This window comes from Maylandia zebra, linkage group LG5, assembly GCF_041146795.1.
Source record: "Maylandia zebra isolate NMK-2024a linkage group LG5, Mzebra_GT3a, whole genome shotgun sequence".
NCBI lineage: Eukaryota > Metazoa > Chordata > Actinopteri > Cichliformes > Cichlidae > Maylandia > Maylandia zebra.
In genome coordinates, this window is record NC_135171.1 from 37,157,782 (window position 1) to 37,181,526 (window position 23,745).

The following is a 23,745-nucleotide window of genomic DNA, read 5'->3' on the forward strand; positions in this document are numbered from 1 at the left end:
TTAATACTTGCTATGAAGCTGTCAGATTGTGAACATCCAATATGCACAAACGGTAATGTGTTTCAGCCTGAGGTGAGACTTGATTTGAAGAGGTTCATTTGTGTTTGTGATAAGTGTTAGCTGAAGGATGCTTTGTCAGCATTCTCAACTAGAGCTAACTCCAAACTTAATCTCTCCGATGTCTCGCTCTCGCACATTCACACAACTCAGGCCTCTTTCTCTCTATGTATATTAAAATTTATGATGGAGAGTTCCCTTACATTATATGGCGAGTTTGTATTCCCGGTTTGTGCAATATGTGTCAATTGAAGAAGTGTATCCATATAATAATTTTATGGAGTAAACCTCACATGTTGAGTATTGTTGTTAATATTTGACCTTGCGGATTGTAAAAGGCAGAAGCAAGAGATGGACTGCAGAGGTGGAGGAAGTCCTGACAACAAATTAAAATCCTGAATGTACAAAAATACGTTTATATCCTTCTTAATTCGTTCGAAGAACTAAATATACATCATTCAAAGTGATAAAAATCAAAATAGGACAGACTTCGAAGGGGAGTTCTGCGCGTGATCTACTAACAATGCGCTAATTTATGTACAGTACAAAGACGCAGTCATTTCATTTTAATAATAAGAAGCATTCTACCAAGAGCTGCGCAAATTAGCTGCTAAAAATAATCTGATGAGGGAATGTGAGGCATGTTCTAACAGAAATAATACATTGCAAGCCAAGGTTTCATGTATTTGTGCTTCTCTTTGAAAACAGTGTCACAATTCAGATAAATGAAAGAAAGCTGAAGGAGAATCAACATGTTTCTGATAAAAAAAAGGCAAAACGTTCTCTTAGAAATTGTTCAGGACAGCGAGCGAGGTCCTGGAATGTGAGAATCAGGCAGAGCCCGGGATTTATCCAGAGCAGAGCTGCATTGCAAAACCTGTTACAAACAGTTTCACAATATAACCCTGAAATCTCTGAGGTAATACCTGTGTGTCTTTACACAGAGATACTTGTGTATCTGTGTGTAGCAAAACATTGTTTACAGTGTAATCTCAAGCTGTCCGTGTGTTAATGAATATACTCTGTGCCACATGTGGAACTGCAGTCATCGTTGTTTGTTTTTCAGTCACATATTGTAGCATTCAGCTATTAACATGCTTACACGATGTCAGTAAAAGCTGTGTTTTAACAGACATATGAGACGTTTCCTGTTAACAGATCAATTTGGTTCATAACTGATCCAACACCAGAGGCAAATTAAAACAAAGTGCAAACCACTGTGCTCACTCCTCCCTCCCTCTGATGCTACACATTAAGTTAAGTTCATTTGAGCAGTTACCTTTTACTGGGTTTCTGGAGTACTGTGCATATAACCTCAAGATAAAACATTTTCTCTTGCTGAAATGTGACTATTCAGTTTAACCCTTACAATACATTTCCGAGGAGTAATATGGGTCCTCAACATAGGCTTGTATTGTATGATTTGGCAACACTTCAGATCACACCATGCACACAGAAATTCCTGTGTGTTGCAAACACTGTTTCATTTTATTTAATGAGTGAATGAAGGTTCTTATTCCATATCTGTGAATTTAAATGCATATATTTTTCTAATACTTTTTTTTATCAAATTAAAAATTAGTGTAAGCATGCAATATATTGTGTATTTGGCTCAATGATAAACATCCAATATATGATTGGTTCTTGTACTAGCATTCACAATAACATTGTGTATTTTCAACTAGAGTCTTTCCTTCTGCGATTTCCTGCCTGTATGGAAATCAATAAATGCCACAACTGGTGCTTTACAAACAGCAGGGCCACAACTGATCAAAGCATTTATACGGCACGCTACGTAGAAGATTTTTTGTTGACCTTTAACTGGGTTCCTGTTAAAGAGTATGTAATAGCCACTCTAGCTCTGGTTTTGTAAGTAGTCACTTCTTTGGCTACAAAATGAAGAGCTCAGTCGCTTTTAGAAGAATAATGAGGACCAGACTGAGCTACATTTTGCTTTGAGGGCTAAAATCATATTTCATATCTACAAATCAAGCTCTTCAAGGACATGTGTGAATATAGCCCCTCAAAGGGAGATACATACCATATAGTCTTTTTAAGCAAGGCCAGCAGAGATATATATTCTTGCTCTATCTTACTGTATTGATTTAAGTAGGGTTAGGCGAGTGATTTATGGAACATAATGACTGTGGAGAGTAAAGTTTTAAGCTTCTCATTGGGACACAGCATGCTGCTGGCTAAGATTATTCATTCCTTGTCTGAAAAAGCTTCTGTACAAGTTGAGATTCTGTTACTGAAGCAGCATATGTCTTAGCCCTCTTATCTATTCACACATGATATAATCTGTAAATAGACTGTACTTTCACATGAGTTAGCACTCACACATGATTCTTTTCCCTTTCCCTGATCCAGAGATTGACCTGTGTGTTTTTTAGGACATGCTAGAAAGGTAGTGAGGGAGGCAGGTGAGATTTTCTTAATTAACACGTCCCGACTGCAAATTCTCAGGTGGTCGTGGCTGAGCTGTGTCAGTCCAGTCAGCAAAGCGATCGTCTGTATTTCTGTGTTTTAGGTAATGTATTCATCTGGTGGGTGGCAGCAGATGCAGGATGGTCCCGTTGTTTGGAATGATCAGTTTTGTTCCTTCATCTGGAACGTGTGTCCCTAAAACTACTTCTCTCCTAACTGGAGAATAATTTATGGTTCTATATTGATAAAGATAGATGAAGATAAAGATTTCTGATAATTCCAGTTCTCTTTCTAAGGGGTACAACTGACAGCATATGTGGGCAACCTTTGTTCAGTGCAGACTATTACTTTCATAAAAAAAATAAATTATTAAACTTAACAGTATTGCAGTAAATTGCAGGATTCTCTCACTGAAACAACTGAAAGTAAAGTGCTGTGGTAGTGGAAAGAACTACAAATAATTAACTGAAATATAAACTGTATATAGTTTGTAACACTGATGTGTTCTTAAGGTCTGTATTCAGCAAACAGACTGGTTTCTTATGCCAGTATAATTATTACTGTGATCATGATTCCTTTCCTTTTAACCTGGCTAATACACAGCTGTTAGATCTTACTAGGACACGAGAAGGTGGGTTTGCTGTTGATTATTATTTGGCACTTTCTGAAGAATAAATTGCACCTATCTAGTCCCCCAAATCTTTAAATGCTTACGTGCCACATGCATTAAATATGATAATGTGATGTCACAATAACTTTTCTTTCGTCCTGCTTCTGTTCTTAGTAGTTATGTATTGTAAAAGTGACAAAGAATTTTAGTACAGAAATATAAATGCTAATTCAGCATCGCTAAGATGACTCCGCTAAGACTGCTTTATGAAATGCAAATAAATATAAACGACCCTTCTCAGTGCTGCAAACTTGCTGCCACTGTCCATTATTATATTACTCTCTTGCAGCGAGTGTTAGAAATGGCTGAGGAGTCTAACAGACTGGATGCGATCAGACATCAGTAGTAGTGTAGTTCTGTGGTAATGTGTGGTGTTATGTGGATTGTTCTGAATCTCTGTGAGTAACCCTGCCATGAAACCTCTAACGCTGTGGACACAAAGCTTGGGTCCTTTTTCCTTCAGAGCTGCTGGCCCGTAAGGACATTGTGCTTACACTCAGCAAGGGAATGGATTAACCAGTTAAATAACATAGCTTTATTAAATCACAAATCTCCAACAGGCCCTTTCTCCCTCAGTGTCATCAAGTTTACTTAACAAGCCCTCTCTGAACCCTCTGCCCCGATTCTAGGCCCCTGTTAAATTGGTGGCCCACTCTTTGTGTCAGTCTCTTACTTCACTACAGGTTTAAATTCCACTGAACTGTCTCACAGCATTGTGCCCCTTAGCCATGCTGGGGATGGAGTGGGCGATATTTACTTATATTATTCTCAATAAATGTGTTTTTGTAATCGTTGGAAGCTAAAATTGCACATTTGAGGTGGAAAAATAGTTTGTGTATACTTTATAAATCGATGAGTCTTTTGCCTTTTAGGCAGCAATCATAAGCAAAAGAAAAGTGAACATTTGCCACCAAGCATCCCTTCTACTCTGTTCTTGTGTTCTGCCAGATCCAGTTCAAGTTTCCTCCACTTTCACTTTGTTGAATTAGGATAATTAACTCTCCTGACACACTATGCAAAGTAATCAAATCTCTTTGGCAGCATGTGAGTTCATTTAAAAGTTTCACTGTGTTCTGCTTTCTCTCTCTCTCTCTCTCTCTCTCTCTCTCACTTATGTCATACCTAACACCTCCCAAAGTTGGCATATATCCATGATTTTAATGAAATGGGCTACAGGAATGATAGACCTATCTAAATCATATAGACCCAGGTAATTGACCAGAAGGAGATGCACATTAATCAGTGATAGAATAGGGACACATACAGTAAAGCTGGCATTTAACAGCCCACAAAATTAGGGATCAATAAGAAAAGGCTCTGACGAGAGTGTTTTTCCTCTTCCTTGTATGTGTACCATACGCCTCAAAATGTTCACAAACCCCACTTGTGGTTTTGGTATATCGAAGCCTAATCCTGATCATTAACTTTTTTTAGACTGATTTTGATTAGTAAAGTATTTATTTTAAAGGAGTTCCTATTGTGCTCACTTCCAGCACAATCACTTCTGCAATTGCATAATTTGCAGTTGTCTTAAAGCATTCCCTTGTGAAACTAGACATTTTAGCTCCTGTCTTTTTTAGCTTCCCTGTCCCTGTAGACCATCCATACATCCATACATCCATCTTCTTTCACTTATTCAGTTCTGTGTTGTGGTTAAATTCAAAAACAACAAAACAAACCTATAAACCTATTAAAAAACAAAGTTTCACATACCAAGCATGAACATCACCATTGACGTATTTGTTAGATTAAGCCTTTATTTACAAGCACAGAACAATGTTTGTGTGTAAAATGTCAACCAAACTTCAATACGTCTACTGAAAGTTTGAAAGAAATATATGTATATATATATATAACATAACATATCTGACTTTTAACCATACCTGTGTTCTATGATGAAATTTAGTCACAAGCCATTCAGCCTGATTATCAATAGTGGTCAATCAATCAGTTGTTCTGTCTCTGCAGCAGTGGTGACTGTTTAGCATTAGTCCAGCCCAGAATCTTGCTGTTTACAAGTTTAAGAGAAGTGCTGAAAAAAAACAAACGTGTTTTCTTTTCCATTGGGAAATAAAAGCAAACTTCACACATGAAAAGGTGATGTTTGAACACAGAATGAAACCATTACATAGTGACAGAACATGAAATGGACCGAAATGAGCTCATAATGTATCTGTAACATTTTCCTTTTTGCAGTCTTGAGTTTTTGCTAAATCTTTCATTTGTTTGATGTCCACTTTCATCGTCTCTTGAATAGTCCACATCTTACATTTTGCGAAACATGAACTCCACATTTTTGTATAATTGATTATTGCAAACCTGTTTTTTTCTTCTTCTTTTTTTTGTTTTGCCTCAATTGACCTCTATGTACTGAACATGTTTCACTTTTTTATACAGTAATTTATGACGTTGTTTTCACCCATAACATTGTTCCCCTGAGGTGTAACATTGGGACATTCTTTGCTTGACATAGTTTACAGAGGCAACAACATGCTTCTGAGGTCAGCAACTCCCCAGTCACATTCCAGCTGCTCCCACAGTAACCAGTGGCAAGCGGACGAAGGGCTGGTATTTAGCTTTAGTGTATTGTTTGGTCCAGTTTCAGTTTATAAGTGCCAAGTCTGAAAACATGTCAGCTCATGCCTAACTTCTTAAGCTGCTGGCCTCCTGATATGCTCCTCCTGGGTATGGATGGCTTCAGACAAGCATTAGCAGTGATGGGTTAATGATATATGTGATGGTTTCTGTGTATATTAGGTAATCAGCATAATAATCAGGTCTGGCTGTTTAGAGTTCGAACAAGTTAAAGTGTTATTTGGCAGTTTGTAATGTCCAAGTTACGGTTAAGCAAACTGTGCTGGAACTCAGCTGACTGAAAGTGTCTGGCTAGGAGTTGTTAGGTTCAATGTAAAAGTGACGAGTTTACCATGAAAAGCTTAGTGGCAGATCCTGCAGAAGAAGCAAAGAACCTCCTCACATGCGCACACTTACTCCCACACATAACTCTCTCTCACACAGACACGCACACACTACAAAAGTAGTTTCACTGGCTGCCAGATAAGCTAAAGTAATAACAGTGCCATCTCAGCTAATTTTAGCCCTGTATTGAATGAGCCGCCACTGGTATTCATGGCAACATTTCTGGCTGAGCTAAGCTGTATATTCGCTCTCCCTGTATTGCCTGTCTCGCTCGTTCATATTCTCTTTTCTTGCTCCCAATCTTCATTTTTCCTGCTGCCTTTCTCTTTTCTATGTTGTTCGTTCCATTTTACACCCCTTTCAGTTCTCCATCTTTCTTATCGTCTCACCTCTCTTTTTAATACGGCACTATGTTTAAAAGCTATCACATCGAGATTGTTATTTGGGGAGATTATAAAAGTAAACATCTCTATAGTTGCTGCTTTCTCCCAACCTATTCTGCTGTGCAGTTTGTGCAGCACCAGAGACATAATCTCACCCTTACATAATAAAGAGTAATGCCCACCGAGAATAGAAATATGTTTATGTGCTAGATATTAGCACCTCTAGCCACGACTATGTTCGCTCTCCTTATATTCTCTTAAAGTGTTTTTGAAGAATCTGTTGTTATTGAAATTGTGCTTTTTGTGTAACTGAGGCCTTCTTATTAGACAGATGTCACTGAAGTGTCATTTGGCTGCACTATACTGACATCCACAGACCATGTAGTCCATGTAAAGCAGTATTAGATATGTGCTCTGAGTTTGTCACACGATAGAAATGGGCGCTATCAACCACATTGCCAAATTTGAATTAAAAAAGCCAGTAAGTATATAAAATCAGGGTTGAAAAACTTTAGCAGCTTTCTTAGCATGGAAATGTTTTCTGTTGTTGTGGTCGCTTATTGACAGCTCACATTTCACATCAGTTCAAATGGTCTGCTGAAGCAGGCAAACACTCTTTTACATGAGTTTGGGAGGAAATTACTACCCGCTCTGTATATGGAATATTTTTGTCACTTGGTGGTTCTTTGTTTTTGTAATAAGTTTGAAACCCTTCTTAAAAGCTACACACTTATGAGGCTCGAAGATTCAGTAATTATGTTACATTGCAAGGCAATATAAAATTCTGCTGAAAAATACTAAGTATAGGCAATTTTTACATTTATTAATCTCTGAAGTCAGCATACTTTGCTGACTTCAGAGCAGTAGGTGTTTGGATGAAGTCTGGAGAGCTAAGATAGGAGAAATAATGGGATAATAAAACACAGGCGATGCTAAAAACAGACAGGAATAGCTATGAGAGATTTTAAGGTAAAATAGGAAGTGAAAAAACACTGGTTGTAACCAACCCGTAAACCAAAAAATGTTGTGTGAGTTCCATAAAATGCATTTGCTGAAGTAGCCGGTTGAACTACTGAGATTTTCTTACACAACTATCTCTGAGGTTTACAAAGAATGGCACTATTAAGTATTAAAAAAACTCGCTACTACATGTGTACCCAGGTGCAAGTGTGTGAAAACGTTTTTGTGTAAATTTTGTGTCTGAGTCACAAATGTGTATTCAAGGAAACTCTCCATGCAGACTGCTGAGAGAAAATTTGTACTCCTCAATCTTAATCTTTTAAGATTTTTGCAGCAAATCTTTAACAAAATTTCAAAGGAATTGACTTCATCTCTGTAGAGAGAGAAAAGGGAAACATCGCAGACAGGTTTTAGATCCAAAACATTACTATTGATCCACACTACTTTTGAAAAGTATGGAAAATTAGTTTGCAAACAAAGAGGTGCAGAGAAAATTATTCCGAGAATTATTCAGAATTTAGGTCATGCCCTTTGCTGGAGCATCTTAAGACTTCTTCACACATGCATTGTAATCCCTAAATGCTCATAGCAGCACGTCTGAAAAAGAACCTTAGTCATGTTTTACATAAATGTTGCTCATGCAGGTTTCTTGCTTCGTACTATGTGACAGTTTGACAATATTCTGCACACTACTCACGTTTGGATACTTGCAGTTACTTTAAAAGCACACAGTTGTAGCAATGTAGCAATTTTCCATAAGAGTGAAAATTTGTAAACATTCCCTAAATTGGCAAATAAAACGTGCACTGTTAGAGAGTTGATGCTTGGAAGCTAAATAAGTGGAAGGCTGTGTGTATCTGGCAGGATCTCTATTTTGGGAAAAGTAAAAGCCTCCTCTCTCGTTCCTGCTGTCCTGTGCTATGACTCTTCTGCTTGCCCTCTGGCTACATGCCTCTTGTACAGAGCACTTCACACTTCCCATGTGAAACCAAAGCTTTGCCTTAAACCTACTGCTTTGCCACGTCCTCTGGGCTATTTTTACTCCAGCAGTGGCTACTGCTGTTAAAGCCATACACAGCCTTTTGGACTGCAGCAGAGGACTCCATCTGTGGTGGTGTGTTTAGGTATCTGAGCTTGGGTGTGTGAGTGGTAAAACTGCGTTTAAAAAGATATGTGTACAGAATAAGATACAGTAACAATTTCATAACACTTAATTATATCCACCAAAAATTATGGGCACCCCCATAGCCTTGGGTTTAAGATGCTGACCATGAGCCACAGCTTCTTTCTTCAAATTTAAACTGGGAACTTCCCCCTCAGATGTACCTCTGACACTGACATTGGCTATTAGGAGACAAATCTGTCTTTAACTTACGGGACAGCATAAAGATCTCATAAATATGTTTTTAGCACACTTCTAAACATGGGTGGATAGATGGATGGATGTGTGTTTTTGCACTTCTTAACCTCCCGTTGTATTAATGTGAAAGTCCTGACACTATTGTGTCAGTCATGCACCATACAGAACTGGAAGTCCTTATGACGAAGCACCTCGGGCCGTGTTTTTCTAACTTCTTAGGCATTTGCAAGAAAGAACTCCACAACATATGGTGTCAGAATTGTGATGGCTTGTCGGAAGAAGAAACCTGGCCTTCCAGTGCAATGAACAGAACTGCATTCCCAGCACATATGGTCAGATGAATGCTAATCAGCTTTCAACACTGTGAAAGCCTACCTGTTTTCTTCCCCTGTCCCCAAGAGTCCAGACTTCAGTAGAAGTAGTACAGGTTGACACATCTGTAGTCAACCTTGGAGCGCTCCTGGCCCGGGGAGACGTCTCTCTTTCAAACAATGTCGCATCAATAAACCTTTAATAGATTTTCAAGTTTTATGCGCTGCATAAGCTTCTCCGTCTAACTCATGTCTCTGTTTTTCTTGATCCCTGAGAATATCTTTGTTATTTACAAGGATTTCCTGTGCCTTTACATCCATCAGTTGACAGGGTTTCTTAGCTAGACTTTGATCAGTAGTTTACCATTGTATTTCTTGCTGTGCTTTACTCTTTCCTCAAACATTGTGGTTTGGAAACTCAACCATATGACCAGTAACAGAGTGCTTCACAATCAGTTTAGCCAGTCCTAACTGTTAATGGGTCGGGGTTACTGATCTATATATATCAAAAGCCATATTCATCAAAGTAAGCTGTTGGATACTGCTGTTGAATCCTCGGTCACACTGATAGTTCGGTGATGTCATCATGTTTCATGATGTTTCACCTCCATGTGGTCCTTCAAACCACAAAAAGATAGTCATCTTGAAAACACACACTTAGACACACAAAGACACACATGTATATTCACACCAGTGTGTCATGGTGCACTTATAGACTCTTCCATTTACTGAACTTTCAAATTATTTTTACTGTTGTTATTATTGTTGTTAGAGAGGGTAGAGCAGTGGACAGCTCTCTGGGTAGAATCCAAAGACATCTGTTGCTAAAAAGCTGGCTGCAGGTGTGAATGTGAGGTTACTTGTAAATGGTTTTCTGTGTATATGTGTCGGCCCTGTGATGACGACCTGTCCAGAGTATATCTCACCTTCAATAGGCTCTGGTCCTTCATGACCCTGAGATGGATGGAATGTATATTTTGTTTTCTGTTTTTCATCTTTATTTTCTGTTGCGTTTTTCTAAATAGTCCCACATTTTGGACCTTGGCAAGCTTATAAATACATTACTTTTTCAAGTGCACCTAGGTTTTTCCAGGGCTTAACAAGCTTTTGAGGAAATAACAGGTAAACTGATATTGGCACTAAGAATGCCACTGTTAGTAGCACAAACAGAGACGCCGTAACGGTCACTACTGATAATCCTTGTGCTGGAGCACCAGAATGACATGTGACACACGAGTGAGATATGAGTGTCAGATTACATCTTCTCTATGGCACCAGTGGCTGCTAAAGACATGCCAGAATCAACTACCTACAACAGAAATGCAACATAAACATCATAGGCTCTGTATGGGAGAACTTTTGTGACATAGAGCTCTTTGTACTGTGCGTTGATTTCTGCACCACTTTGAAGCAGTTCTTAAGTGTTACAGCTTTCAACTCATCTCCAAACCTGGAGGCTTCATTTTTACATTTTTTCTCTCTTTCTCTTCTCTGTCCTCTTTTACTTCTTCTGCCTTTTCTCTTATCTCCCACACCCTCCCACTCTGCTTCAGTGAAGTACATCAAGGAGATGTCTGCCTTCTTTAAAAGCTCTGGGTCCCCTGGAGCAGGTCTCCCGTGGGATTCTCCCCCTTCCACACCTCAAAGGGGCACTGAGCTCTCCCCTGCTGAGGTGAAGGAGCCCCGGAGCATCCCGCTGAAGATGTGCCAGGTGTCACGAAAACAGTGCCCTCCAGACACAGAAAACAGGTATTACATGTTAAAGCTTCAGCGATTTATGTAATATTTCATACAGTTTATGCATTTGGATAAAAAATATCTGACACATGAAAATGATATGGCTTTGTAAAAGGGACTTCTTCGTGTGTCTTTTTCACATTCTCTTTGTTAAAATCTGAAACTTCCTCCTCACCCTTAAGCTTTAGTCACTTTGCCATGTCTTTTTAATTCCTCTAACAGCTTTTTCCCACCTCTTTTATGTTTTTCTTCTGGCATCATTCTCTTTTTCTGTCATCTCATTTGCCAGGTATTTTGAGGTGATTTCATCCAACAAAAAGAACTCTGTGTTCCTGAGGGCAAAAGACCCTGCCATGGCCCAATCCTGGTACAATGCCATCCAGGCTGGTGCTGCCAGCCTTTTACCACGAGTGAAGGAGGAGATGAGGAGCATGCAGCCTGGCATGGAAGTCAAACATCTGGGCTGGATTACAGAGCAGGTATTGGGGGGGGGGGGGGGGGAGCAATGGTTAAACTGATCTGCAGCCTAATAGAAAGTTTAAAATATTTCTGAAGTTTTGATAGAAATTTCAACGTGCGCAGGTATCTCAGGGTCCAGAGAAACCCGTACTGGCTGTGCTGACTGACAAGGACCTGCTCTTGTATCCCTCGTGTCCTGAAAGCAAAGAGAGCCTCAACAATCCGACAAAGAGCCACCCGCTCATCACCACCAGGTTTCCACCCTTACAGCACACGCTACATAACATGACACTTGTGCTTTCGCTCTCTTTCTTATATCAACGCATTCACATAACGATGGAGTCTCAGAAGCTGTTCGGCTCAGGCCTTCCTCTGGCTTGATTTAGCCCAGAGAACACATGCTCACTCTTTCCATAGCTGGACTGTTGGACGTTTTGCCAAATAACATCATATTCATGTGGAAACAGAACCTATGAGTCATGGGTTTTTCCTCTGTTTTTTCTCTCCTCTGTAGCCCTGTAGCAGTTTGTCTGCAACATCATTTGCTCTTATGGCCACATTATTTTCTATAAGTCTTCATTATCATCTTTCTCATACACTTTTTTTCCCCACTCTTTCACCTACCCCACACCCTCCTTTCTCAGACTGGTCCACTCTGGTCCAGGAAAAAGCTCTCCAGTCTTGGATTCTGAGCTGTCATTTGGCCTACGTTCAGGCACAAAGCAAGGCGTGGAGACACATGTTTTTAGGGTGGATTCTGCTAAGGAGCTGTCGACCTGGACTCATCTGCTGGTGGAGGGTTGCCACAATGCTGCTGAGCTTACCAAGGAGGTCACCACGGGTACAGAGATAGAAAAGATTCTTCAGTTTTTGGTTCATTTACAGTTCTTTTACGAATAAATCTGAAATTCAGATGTATTAAGAGAAAAGCCCACTACATGTTAAATACCAAATGGTGATGTCAGTTCTATACTAGAGTACACATGAATTATGTAATTCAGTTAGCAGCGTCTGTATGCTGTAAGTTAGGGTAAGAGTTTTTTGGTTTTGGGTCCCCCCCCCCCATTACTATCAGAAACACTGGTTTGTAATCATTGTTAACCTGAACTAAACAATATTTTAAGAAGAATTTACCTGTAATGGCAGGTAACATTTCCGTATCCGAACCGATTTTCAGAAATAAACAAGGTTTTGTTAGAGGTGGAAGCTGAAGAGGAATAAAAATGGAGCCTTCTGAAAGTCAAAATACTATCCAACTAGGAGTACAACATGACTTTTTTTCAGGGACTGATTCAGACATTTGAATCATGTCTATAAATATACCTCAAATCTATTTCAACCAAACAATTCCTGCTTGGGCTTAAGACTTGGTTCTGTTCAACAGACACACACAAACATTCCAGTTTAAAACAGAGGCTCGTCTCACAAAGCAGGATTAGTGCGATTTATTGTTCTTTACACAGTGATCTGCACGCTGTACCCCTTTGTAGAACGTCCCTAATCTTTGCACAATTCTTCTGGTTTCATTTTAATAAAAGATTTGGGTTTTTAGAAACCAAACTTTCTTGCAATGGATTTTTATAAGGAGCTTGAGGGAAGACAAAGCATTTTGTCGTATGTATTGTAGTATATAAAGTCTTAGCTCTTTGCTTACATCTAGACTGAGTAAAACCCCCTACAGCTTTACAGCTGGATTTACTGCTCAGAGTAGTCCTACTTTCTGAGACAAGTGCCATGCGGTGTAAAACCTTGCTGTGTAGTAAAGGTTTCACATTGCCCTCTGCTGGTGGAATAAAATGATGCAAAAACTTTCCAGTATAAACTAAAAATGGTTCTTTTAATTCCAATATGTGAAACTAATTCTAACTTTCTTTTACTAAACTAAAATTTGGAACAATTTTGTTTTCTTACAGCAAAAACTATTTAAACTGCATCTCTGTCTTTTCAGTGTCACATTTAGTAAAGTGCATTCTGTAGCCCTGTATCAATACTGAATGATACTACTAATGAAATCACAAATAAATCATTACTTGACCTTTACGCCACATAAGCACTGTTTTTTCTGCTTTGGCAGTCTGCAGTTGGAATGGGAAAGAGTGCATGCTGGGAGTTCACATCGATGACGGTTTCACACTGTTCACCGAAGAAATGGGTGTCAGGAAGAATGTTCTCCTCCAGCAGCCTTTTGAGCACCTCAGAATGTCCTCAGACGACGGCGTTCGGATGATGTTCCTTGATTTTGGAGGTCCCGAGGCTGAGATAGTAAGTTTTCCCCTGTTTTCTGTTCAATTTTGACTTGAAGTGAAATATGTGACATTTCAGGGCAATAATGCATCAGTAAAATCATTAGCACCATTACTCTGAGTGCTGAGTGCTCACTTGTTAGACAGATGGTGAACTTGACTAAATTTGATTTCTACCTAAGCTTGTGTGTTAGCCATCTCTTTGACATTTAAGAAAAAAACATTACATGCTCCCTCTCAGACAGTTACAAATCATATTTCACTCTGTAAGTTATTCAGATAATTCCGATTCAGATGGGTTGACCTGCTTGTTATGCATTTATAGAAATGTTTAAAAAAAGCAAAATGATATGGATTTCCTTCATTTAATCATGTTTCTTTTTTACATATCTGTATCTTCTTACAGCAACTGGACCTGCATTGTTGCCCTAAGACCTTAGTCTTCATAATCCACTCTTTCCTGTCTGCTAAGGTCAAGCGACTTGGTCTCTTGGCATGATAAAGGCCGGAACGTCACAATAGGAATATTCAATAAAATTTATGGTACAGCCTGGGAACTCTGAAACTCCAGACGATGGGAGGCTTGGGAATAATGCTGACAAGCCTTCCTAAGCCTCTAAAAATCATCTTTGGTCAGGCATCTCCTGATCCTTCTATGGAATGAACTGCAGCAATGCAACGATGGTTGTTTGTTGAACTTGTATTTGTAAGGTAAAACGTTGGTGCAAGTCAGTAGCCACTTAAGGGAGCTTGCATCTGTCAAATCTGTCACAGTATGTCATGACACTTTGTGATGACAAACTGTACGAGTACGACTGCCTGTATCTTAATGTTTCTAAGCTTAAAGCCCCAGACATTAGTTTTTTGTCATCACATTGTTTATCTTTATTTCATAAGTCAAGATGGGCCTTTGTCTTGAGAATCTTTTCATCTTTCAATCTTTGCTTTATGTGCTGTGAACAAAATCATTTTGTTGTGAATAACAAAAGTTATTTCACAAAAGTCCTGATTGATGTTGGACAAACATTTTCATAAAGGCAGCTCGAATGGAGTGACAGGATGTCACGGCTGATCGCTACATAATCAATAGTCTGTACTGAACAATGTACAGAATGGAGCTATTATGATATGCTGTTCATGTGGATTCTTGCCAATACCCTGAAATTTTTCATGCGTTTTAAGACGACCTCCAAAAGAAAAGTAAAATAGATTTTTCAGTCTAGCTGAAATACAACTTTCATTTCACCTTTTTCTACAAAAAGTAAAACCATATATTTAAAAAAATTTTTGTGTTTAAACCACAAAATATTCATACCAAATACAAACCTGCAGTGCTTAACAATTTTATTAGACCATCACCTGATGTAAGGTTTATGCCACAGCTTCCCTGAATTAACAGTTTTGATATTTACCAAAATCGTGTTTTATGCTTCCGTAATGGTTAATCCACCAATAAGTTCTCTAATCAAAATATTTATAATGCTACAATATCATATGTGTTATTCATGAATTTTCAAAGTTACTATTCATAAAAAAGTTGAAAAAGTGCAAAAGCGCATTATTATTTTTGATTAACATGCCAAATCACAGTTATTTACTTGGATTTCTCAACAGAAAAACAAAAATCTTAGTGGTTGAACGTTATGCTTGATAAACTTCTAATTTCTGAGAGAGGGTCAGTGTGCCAGCACAGATTTAGGTATTTGGTTTGTTTCTTGACTAATAATTAGCAATATCATTTTTAAACACATTTTTGACAGATATTTGTGTTTTCTTGTTTTTATGACAGGTCGTGTAATAAATTTGCTAAGCAGTGTGTCTTAAGTATCAATGGCCTTAATCAGTCTTTTTTGTCAGTAACATAAACAATCTAATAAAAAAAATTTTCCTGTGTTTCACAGCACTGACAAAGGTTTTCATTATCATTTATAGATGACATACAGCCAGCTTAACTATACTTCTCTATGGATATGGAGTTTAACTCTTACTTTATGAGTTAATGTCTTTGTTAAGTACTATATTCTTAATACAGAGGGCAAGTGCAGGCTTGGAAAGTTTTACCACGGTCTTTTCAATGTTTTTGTATTTTTTTGTTTAAGAACCTAAGAAAGTATATGGAACTGTTATGTTGGTCACTTTTGTGTTGTTATCTGTGCTGACTGGACATCTGCAATTTGGGGCCTTCTTTCTTTTTTGAACACTAAACAGACTTCTATTAACATATATATATATACATATATATATATGTACACAACTAAAATTGTTTGCTTTCAAGAATAAAATGTATTGTATATTCTTATTTAAACAAATGTGTGCCTTGCAGGGTTGTTTGTATATAAACATGTAATAAACTTTAACTTTTATTGTTTACCTTGCTTGTGCTTGATTATTATACTATTACTACTATTATAATTCTCTAAAAACAAAAGAAATATTATCTACATTTATTATGTAAACTTGGTTAAAGCTGTACTAATTATCCATACATTAATAAATACATCGATTCATCAATTAGAGCACACGTTTCTTTATACTGGCCGGGGACCAAATAGCACACCACTGATTCAAAATTAGCAGAAGCTAATCCTAGCAAACAGCCACCATCTGTGGTGGCTGTCTTTTTTTGCAAGTGTCAAAGTGGCCCTGCCCACTAAAGATGTATATTACCATAGGTAAGTTTAACCCATAGACTTTGAGATGAGCAATTTCTTGGTTGCAAAAAAACCCCCAAGATGGCACAACAAGCGGTGAATCTGATGGTGGAACCTAATATGATAATAATATTTTTTGGAGTGTAAACATGTTTCATTAACGTGTAAAGACATGTAATTAGCATGTCTCTTTAAAATTGAAGTATGGGCTCTATCCGGCATGTTGAGCACGCCTCAAGCAGACGTTCAAGCAAGTGCAGTTAAGGATACTTTAATGTGAATTTCATTTTTCAGCTTACGACAAATTCTTAACTCTTTTCAGCCTTTCCAGGAGAACATTTGTTTTAGGTAATACCACTATTTTTGTTTTTTTGTTTTTTTTATTGTATTCAAATTTGTAGACAGGACTATTGACAGAAGCTTAGCAAGTAAAGCAAATCAAAAAGCATATAAAATGTGGCTTTATATGCTTTTTGGAGAAGAGGACAACGCAGAGGAAACTGAGCTAAAGTACTGTAAATACTGGCCTCATGTCCATCAAGTATCCAGCAGCTTGACTCTTAATGGCTTGGCTGGATGTGTAAATAAGTTAGTTGATGGCCAAAACAACCATGTGAAGTTAATGTGTCTACATTGTGACCCACATCATCTCTCTAAATCCCTCTTAAGCCAGACTCCTTTTAGTCAGCCCCAAATCACTTGATATATTCAGCTGCGTGTTTTATATCTCATGGTCTTTAACGAGCCGTTCCACCGAGCAGATTCAGACAGCGGATCTAGCCTTGTGCTGTCTTTATTTAACAGTCCCAGTTGGTGGTCTGACAGTTTTATTAAGTCCAGACAGATCTGTAGAATGGGAAGAGCAAAGATGATGATGATGAGATACTTAAGTCAGCAGGGTGTGTGATGGAGACAGTTTGGCCTGCTGCTAGCCATTATAAGAAGAGCAAGCAAACAGTCCACTCTCCTGTATTTTTACTGTCATTAAGGAGCGTTATCAGTGAGGCCCAGATGCTGTTTTTAGTAGACAAACTGTCAGTCTGTTAATGTGTGCGTGCGTGTGTGTGTGTGTGTGTGCATATGGCCTTTTAAACACAGCTTTGAATCTGAGTGTTTCGGAACAGCACATAGAAATGGCAGACTCTAGTAATAACAAACTGGGAGTTGTATATTAAATCACAATAGAGTGTTCACATTTGATCATATCTTCTCCCTTCCTCCCCTTTCAGCGCTCACCCCTCTTGTTTAGACGTTACCATGGCAACGGCAGAGAGCTCTGTTCACCTCTTCCATTATGGTTGCTGCTGTTAAAATTGTCAGTCAGGCTCTCAGATGCTGCTGAAGAGGAGGATCGAGTTCTGTGAATATATTTTGATCAATACAAATGTAAGGACGCTTAGAAATTAGAAAAATTGTTGGGAATTACAATTTGAGTAGCACGAGAAGCTAAAAGAACATGTTGTACTAGATAAACACACTCATGTCATACCTTTTTTTCCCCCGATGAAGTCTGGAAAGACAGAAATGACATACAAGAAGAAATCTCTAAATTAGCTTCCTATCTGCTTTGGCATCAGGGTGCTTGTATGAATGTGTACACTAACCCCAAAGACAGAAAGAAGAGGCAGATCATGACTTTGGAAAATAAATGAAATAAAAATTATTATAACTGTGATTATTAAAAAAAAAATGTTGCATGGTAAATAAAACACAAAAATTGATTTGATCGCCATCTTCTACTAAAGAGTTGGAACGTTTAGGACAAGTTTTTTGTGCTACAATTTCAAATAAAGTGTTATTTATTTAAAATATATTTAACTTTTTTATTTTGGATAGGTTGGATAGGTTGTAATATGTTGAAATATCTGGTAAAGTACACATTATGCAATGCTGAATAAGATGCTATTACACTGGATTTTTTTTTATTCAAAGGCATTATGTGTCATCTCCCTGGTTTGGTTTTTGGTTTCCATCTTCTGTTGAAGATATGGATTCTTCATTCGTGTATTTGAGTCTTTCTTTGTTTATTTTGTACAGTTTTTAGTTTAGTTTTCTTTTTTTAAATTAAGTATTTTTAGTCTTTTTTATTTTGGTGGAACTTCTGTTCCATCCTTGTTGTGCCTCATTTCTGTGTTCATGCACCGGTCCCTATATGTTCCCTTGTCCCTCAAATCTTGTGTGTTTTTTTAGATTTCTTTTGGTGATTGAAGCAGTTTGTTTTCACTTCTTATCTTCCTACCCTGTGTCCCTGATTGCTTTCACCTGTTGTTTATTATTTTCACCTGTGATTGCATCCTCATCCTTCCTGTGTGTCATTCCCAATCAGCTGTCAGGGTTGATGTTTTCTAATGTGTTCCACGTTCATATTTAGTTGGTACTTTCTACATTCTTATTGCAAACTCAAAATGCTGTAGACTACAAGCCACATTTAGTCATTCAGTCATTTACATTCCTACAGTGTACCTATTGTACTTAACTTTTGATTATTTTCATTCATATCACACTTATCTTTTGATCTTTATCCAACACCTTGATGAAAAGTTGTAGATGAACTGTGTGACAATTCAATCATTCATAATTTTCAGAATGACACCGATGACAGCAGTGATAGTAAGAGAGATTATACTGATGATTGACTTATTCAGTCCAAGTAGCTGCACCAGTGGTCTAAATATTACATTTAGCAGTGATTGCAATTTTTTTTTTTTTTATAAAGGCTCATTTTTATAAAGATCACTAGTTGGGCAATAAAGTTTAATAATGATGCCAAATGGACAATCTGGGTCTGTGCCCAGCCTCAAGCTCAGGGATATATTTAATAATATCCTTTTGTCATTGTCGTTTCAGGACTGAGGACCCAAAATAGCTGTTCCAGTGTACAGTAATTGCATATGTGTAAATGTGAGTTTGAATGTGAGTTAATTCAGACAAAAAGAGTATGCTTTTTACTCAGTGCATCCTGTCTTTACAGTACTTTACATCAAACAAAAAAAATGTGCTTATGTCCTTACATTTGTATTATGCAAATGTGTCAGGAACAGTATAGAATAGAATGTATAGTAAACTTTACTGGCATTGTGCTTACAGTTATCTCACATAAAAGGTCACAGAGTTTATGTATGAGAAGAAAGAAAGAGAGAGAGACTCTGCAAACCTGATCTGGATGAGAGGAAGATGGATGAGCGAATATATATACACTTGTATTAACTGTGCAGGTGTTTTCATGTATTTTGGTGGGGGTTTTTGTAACTACCAAAGAGCGATGCCATTGAGTTTTGTAAATGTTTAACACATATGCTCAAGTGCAAGTTTTTCAGTATTACAGGCTTGTGATCCTCATACTGGCATTATACTCGTAGCAGGCAGGTGGCAGTGGAATACTAAGGAATGAGAGACAAATCCAGTGTCAGTGTACCTTTCAGAGGCAGTAGGGGTCTCTGTGTCTCCACACAGAAGAATCACAAAGAGAGTACTCATGTTCTGTGTGGAAAGAGAGAGAGAGAGCACTCAAGCTTTGATTGGTCCTGACCAAATTCAGAACAGGACATCCCACAATATTCAATACTGTGCCCCCCTCCCCACTCTTCCCTTCCCACAAACACAAAAGGACTACAGAGTAGAAAGAGGACAAGAGATTAATACTTAGGCTCAAGCAGAGCAATTCATATTCCAATTGGAAGAGCATGTTATCTATTTTCTCATACTCGTTCATTGTGCTTTTCTTCCTGAGAGGCATTCGAATCAAAGCAGGGTTCAACGGGAATCAAATGCGACTTTCAAGGAACTGAACAACGGCAACAACATTTAGCATAGCTCGAACATGTCAACGTTGCACAGAATCCAAAAAGAAGCAACCATGCAATCACTTTTACATCAACTCCTCAATAACCATGTCAAATATGTACAGAGGGATGGGGTGAGGCTAACGCCGAATCCTGTGTCATTGGAAAGTCATTCATCCAAGCTTAATCAATCTAGGTTGTTTGATTCAATTCAAACTGCCTCCTGGGCAGAAGAGAGAAAAAAACAGAATTAAAGGGAAAGCTGACTCTTTCCAACTTTGACGAGCTTCTCACTATCTCCTGTCTCCTTTATTTCCCCTTCCTTTTTTTTCTCCCCCCCCTCTATTATTCTCTCACCGGGCTCCTAGAGGCAGGAATTATAGGTAGTCATTTCATGCTAAGGTATAGGCTGAATTTCTTTTTTCAGTTACCTTATTTTTTTTTTAAAGAAACTGTTATTACTACTGTATGTCTTAAAGACCAGGTTAGAGTTATTAAATATGCCAAAGCGAATTGTATTTTTGCTCAAGTAAGCTCCTTGGAAATATTCCATCAGGGCACCCTTTTATTCTTTCCAAATGTAGTTATGAATTTTAAAGTAGACTTGTTTTACTGGAGGAGAGACATGTGTGCTCAGAATACTGAGCAAAGCTCAGATTGGACTTCCTTGTTCTTGGAACATTGAAAGGGAGACTGTAGCTGTCAACAGGAGAGGTGGAGAAGAGAAGAAGAAAGAGAGGGAGAGGAAGAAAGTGGGAGTTAATATTGCTTGATGTCAAGCACTTTAAGTACTTTTTTAAAAATTGCAAAGTGGGAAGGGACCATATTTCTTTCAGAAAAGTGTTAAAGTAAAATATTCTATGTGAGTGTGTAATAGCTGCAAAGGAAATGACAGACAGATATTTTGCTTGTGGGCATTTTAACCATTTAAACATATAGTATCATCATCATATAAACACACCAGTCCCCCTACCCCACCACCCCACCCCATCCTGCCTTCTTTTCATTCCATTTTTTTTCTGGTATTCATGAGCATATGCTCCTGTGTGAAGTCCCCTGTCAATAAATATGCACAGTCTTAATTGTTCCCATCGCAATTAGAATACAGTTCTGTTCTTTTTGGCTCAGGTGTATGTTAAAGCTCTTTCTTTTGTCTGTGGTTTGGCACCTCTGATGATTTCCATGACAATCATTTGAGTGAGCAAGGAAGTGAGAAAAAGGGAAAGGCAGGGAGAGAGAGAGAAGGAGAGAGAGGAGGTGAGAAACAGTTGCTGGAATAAAGCCCCATCTCAATCTGAATAGCTTATTAATAGAGCTGGTCCCAGGCAAACAGATGGCAGCTGCCAAAAACAAACACAGAAATCACAGAAATGAAAACCCTAATTCAATTAGGTGGGAAGCATTCCTCACTGCAGCAGTTATTGAGCAGTTTCCATTAATTTGATAATCCATTTTTCAAAAGAAATGTATTAAAAAGTGCCTTTTCCAAAGTGTTCTCCTGTGTTTGTTATCCGAGGGTGATGAGCAGAGAAAGGAGAGGCCACAAGCTGCATGTATGTGGGTGTGAGAAGAAAACAGGATTTAAGTAATTACTGGCTCATGCTTAACAAATGCAATTAAAGTTACTAATGAATGATTACATCGCAGTGTTCCTAATATGAATTTGTTCAGATTAAAGTAGGCTAGATTGGTGAGGTAGGTTCTGTGTTGTAGCACATTTCTTTTTATAGCTAAATCATTAGAGGGCTATTACAGAAGGAATAGAAAACAATCCATTTCTGTAGGCAATGGGTAAAGTTGATCTATTTCTTAAAAATAATGATATTCTGTTAGAAGTTGCACTGTTAAAAACAGTAAAGTCCTATCAGCTAGATGTACAGCACTGAACTGTAATTTTACAGTGGGGCTGTTGTACTCGGGAACAACAGTGTCTTATTGTACAACACTTTACAGTACTGTGAAGTAAAATAGTCTGAGCTCTTTGGTTGCCATTAAAGTTTTATTTTACTGTTGCTACTGAAAAATTCATAGACAGTTTATTATTATAAAATAACTGCAAGTTCTCACAGATCTACCCTAAAACAACTTTCTTATCGTTCTTGATCTATGATATTAGCTTTGTCACGGTTCCCCTTTGTTTTCATCTTTTACACATTTTAGTGGCTGAAAGGATTGCTGGAATTTCCCAACATGTAGAGGATGCACTTTCTTTTAGATAAAATCTTATACGGACATTCATTGTTTCCAGAGGATGAATCACGACTTGTTTCACTTCAGCCAAAAGCTTTAAACTTAGTTTCAAAGAGAAAATGGTTCACTTGTCCTGTCTAACCCTGTTTTGATATTTTTCAGTAAGCCAACATTTGTTTTTCTGAACAGGCTCCAAAAGCCCAAGATGCTATTAATTAATGTGGAACAGAATATATAGCACTTCTGTAGTCATACTGGCTCCTCTAAATACTGCTACAAGCAGCATTAAATATACATGCATATAGTGTTTTATATAGTGCATTATTCTTTGTACTTTAAACTGCTCATCTACATCACTCAGACAGTCTCCAGATAGGTTTGAAACAAAGAACCCTTTTTGCTGTGAGACAACAGTGCGAACCACTGCAACACATTGTCTTAAACGTCTGACACAGAGATTCTGCACACATCAAATGTAATAAAGGTTCAATTATTTTTGCAGAAAACAAATATTTATTAGTAAAAGTCACAACGTTAGATGGTGGCCCTAATCTGAATTTTTCCCTGTAGCTCTCAGTGAGTGATTGATCTCAGGATGATTTTTTGAATTGAATCCCAAGTTAGAATTCAATCCACATTTTTCACCTGCTCCAAGCCTTTTAAGTCAATTTCTTAAAAACCAGGGAGACTGATTGAAAACACTTTAGACTGATAGAAAGTATCATTACTTGGAAGAGATGCAGTAAGGGATGAAACTAAAGAAAAAGAAGAAAAACATTCTTGTGTATTTGATTCTAATGAATGCAGATGCACCTGACAAAAATAAATGTCCCTTGGGAAGAAAAAAAAACAAGTTTGTCACACAGACATAAATAGAAAGTGAGAGGGTTTAAAGATAGAGCGGCATATTGGATTTGAAATATGAAAATTGCAATCATCCACAAAGCATTCTGGATTTTGCAGGTACACAAAAACTGTAATTGGTAAAAGAGGAAAACTACCTGAGCATGACATGCCATGCTTGAGACACAATGGAGTTCACAGTGATAACAATAAGACAACAAGGCAATCCAATTTGTCCTCCCTTTAATTTCCTTTGAACCAAACAGCATTCTAAATTGATTTCTTTTGCTCAGGAACTGACAAAAATATGACAATTTTCAGAGATCAAAAGATGCAAAGAGATATTCATCCCACCTCTTAGTTGATAGTGCAAAAACCTTAAAACTTTTTTGATTTGATGTTTCTTTCCAATTGTTTCCAGTGATTTGTTTGGTGAACAAAATTCTCACAGACATCAGGTCAATCACCCGAGATACTGAGTGTGACACACTGATTAAAGTGAGCTATAAAGGTCAATGTTCTTTACACTGGAGAATGTACTGCAAAGAAAAAAGGCAGTAAAGACATCTTCCAGCATAATAGTGCATCATCTAGCATTTAACTGTGGCTATCGTTGCAAAAGAAGCTCAGATTTATAAAAGATCAGAGAGATCTGAGCTGATGTCTTAGGCATGCTGACGAAAAAATGGACAAAAATTAAAAAGGAAAAAAAATTCCCCATAATTTTTAAAAAAGAGATTCTGGGAAATATTT

The 23,745-nt window shown here is 37.8% G+C and overlaps 1 protein-coding gene across 1 annotated transcript in view; it reads left to right on the top strand.

Moving 5' to 3' along the window:
• Positions 1-15,896, top strand: part of snta1 (syntrophin, alpha 1) — a 30,057-nt gene extending 14,161 nt beyond the window's left edge. The window contains exons 3-8 of the mRNA XM_004547650.4: positions 10,641-10,836; positions 11,114-11,303; positions 11,407-11,537; positions 11,928-12,124; positions 13,358-13,545; positions 13,933-15,896. Of these exons, the coding sequence (XP_004547707.2) occupies positions 10,641-10,836; positions 11,114-11,303; positions 11,407-11,537; positions 11,928-12,124; positions 13,358-13,545; positions 13,933-14,025 (995 nt within the window). The 3' untranslated portion in view covers positions 14,026-15,896. The remainder of the gene's footprint in view (positions 1-10,640; positions 10,837-11,113; positions 11,304-11,406; positions 11,538-11,927; positions 12,125-13,357; positions 13,546-13,932) is intronic.
• The last annotated feature ends 7,849 nt before the right edge of the window (positions 15,897-23,745 follow it).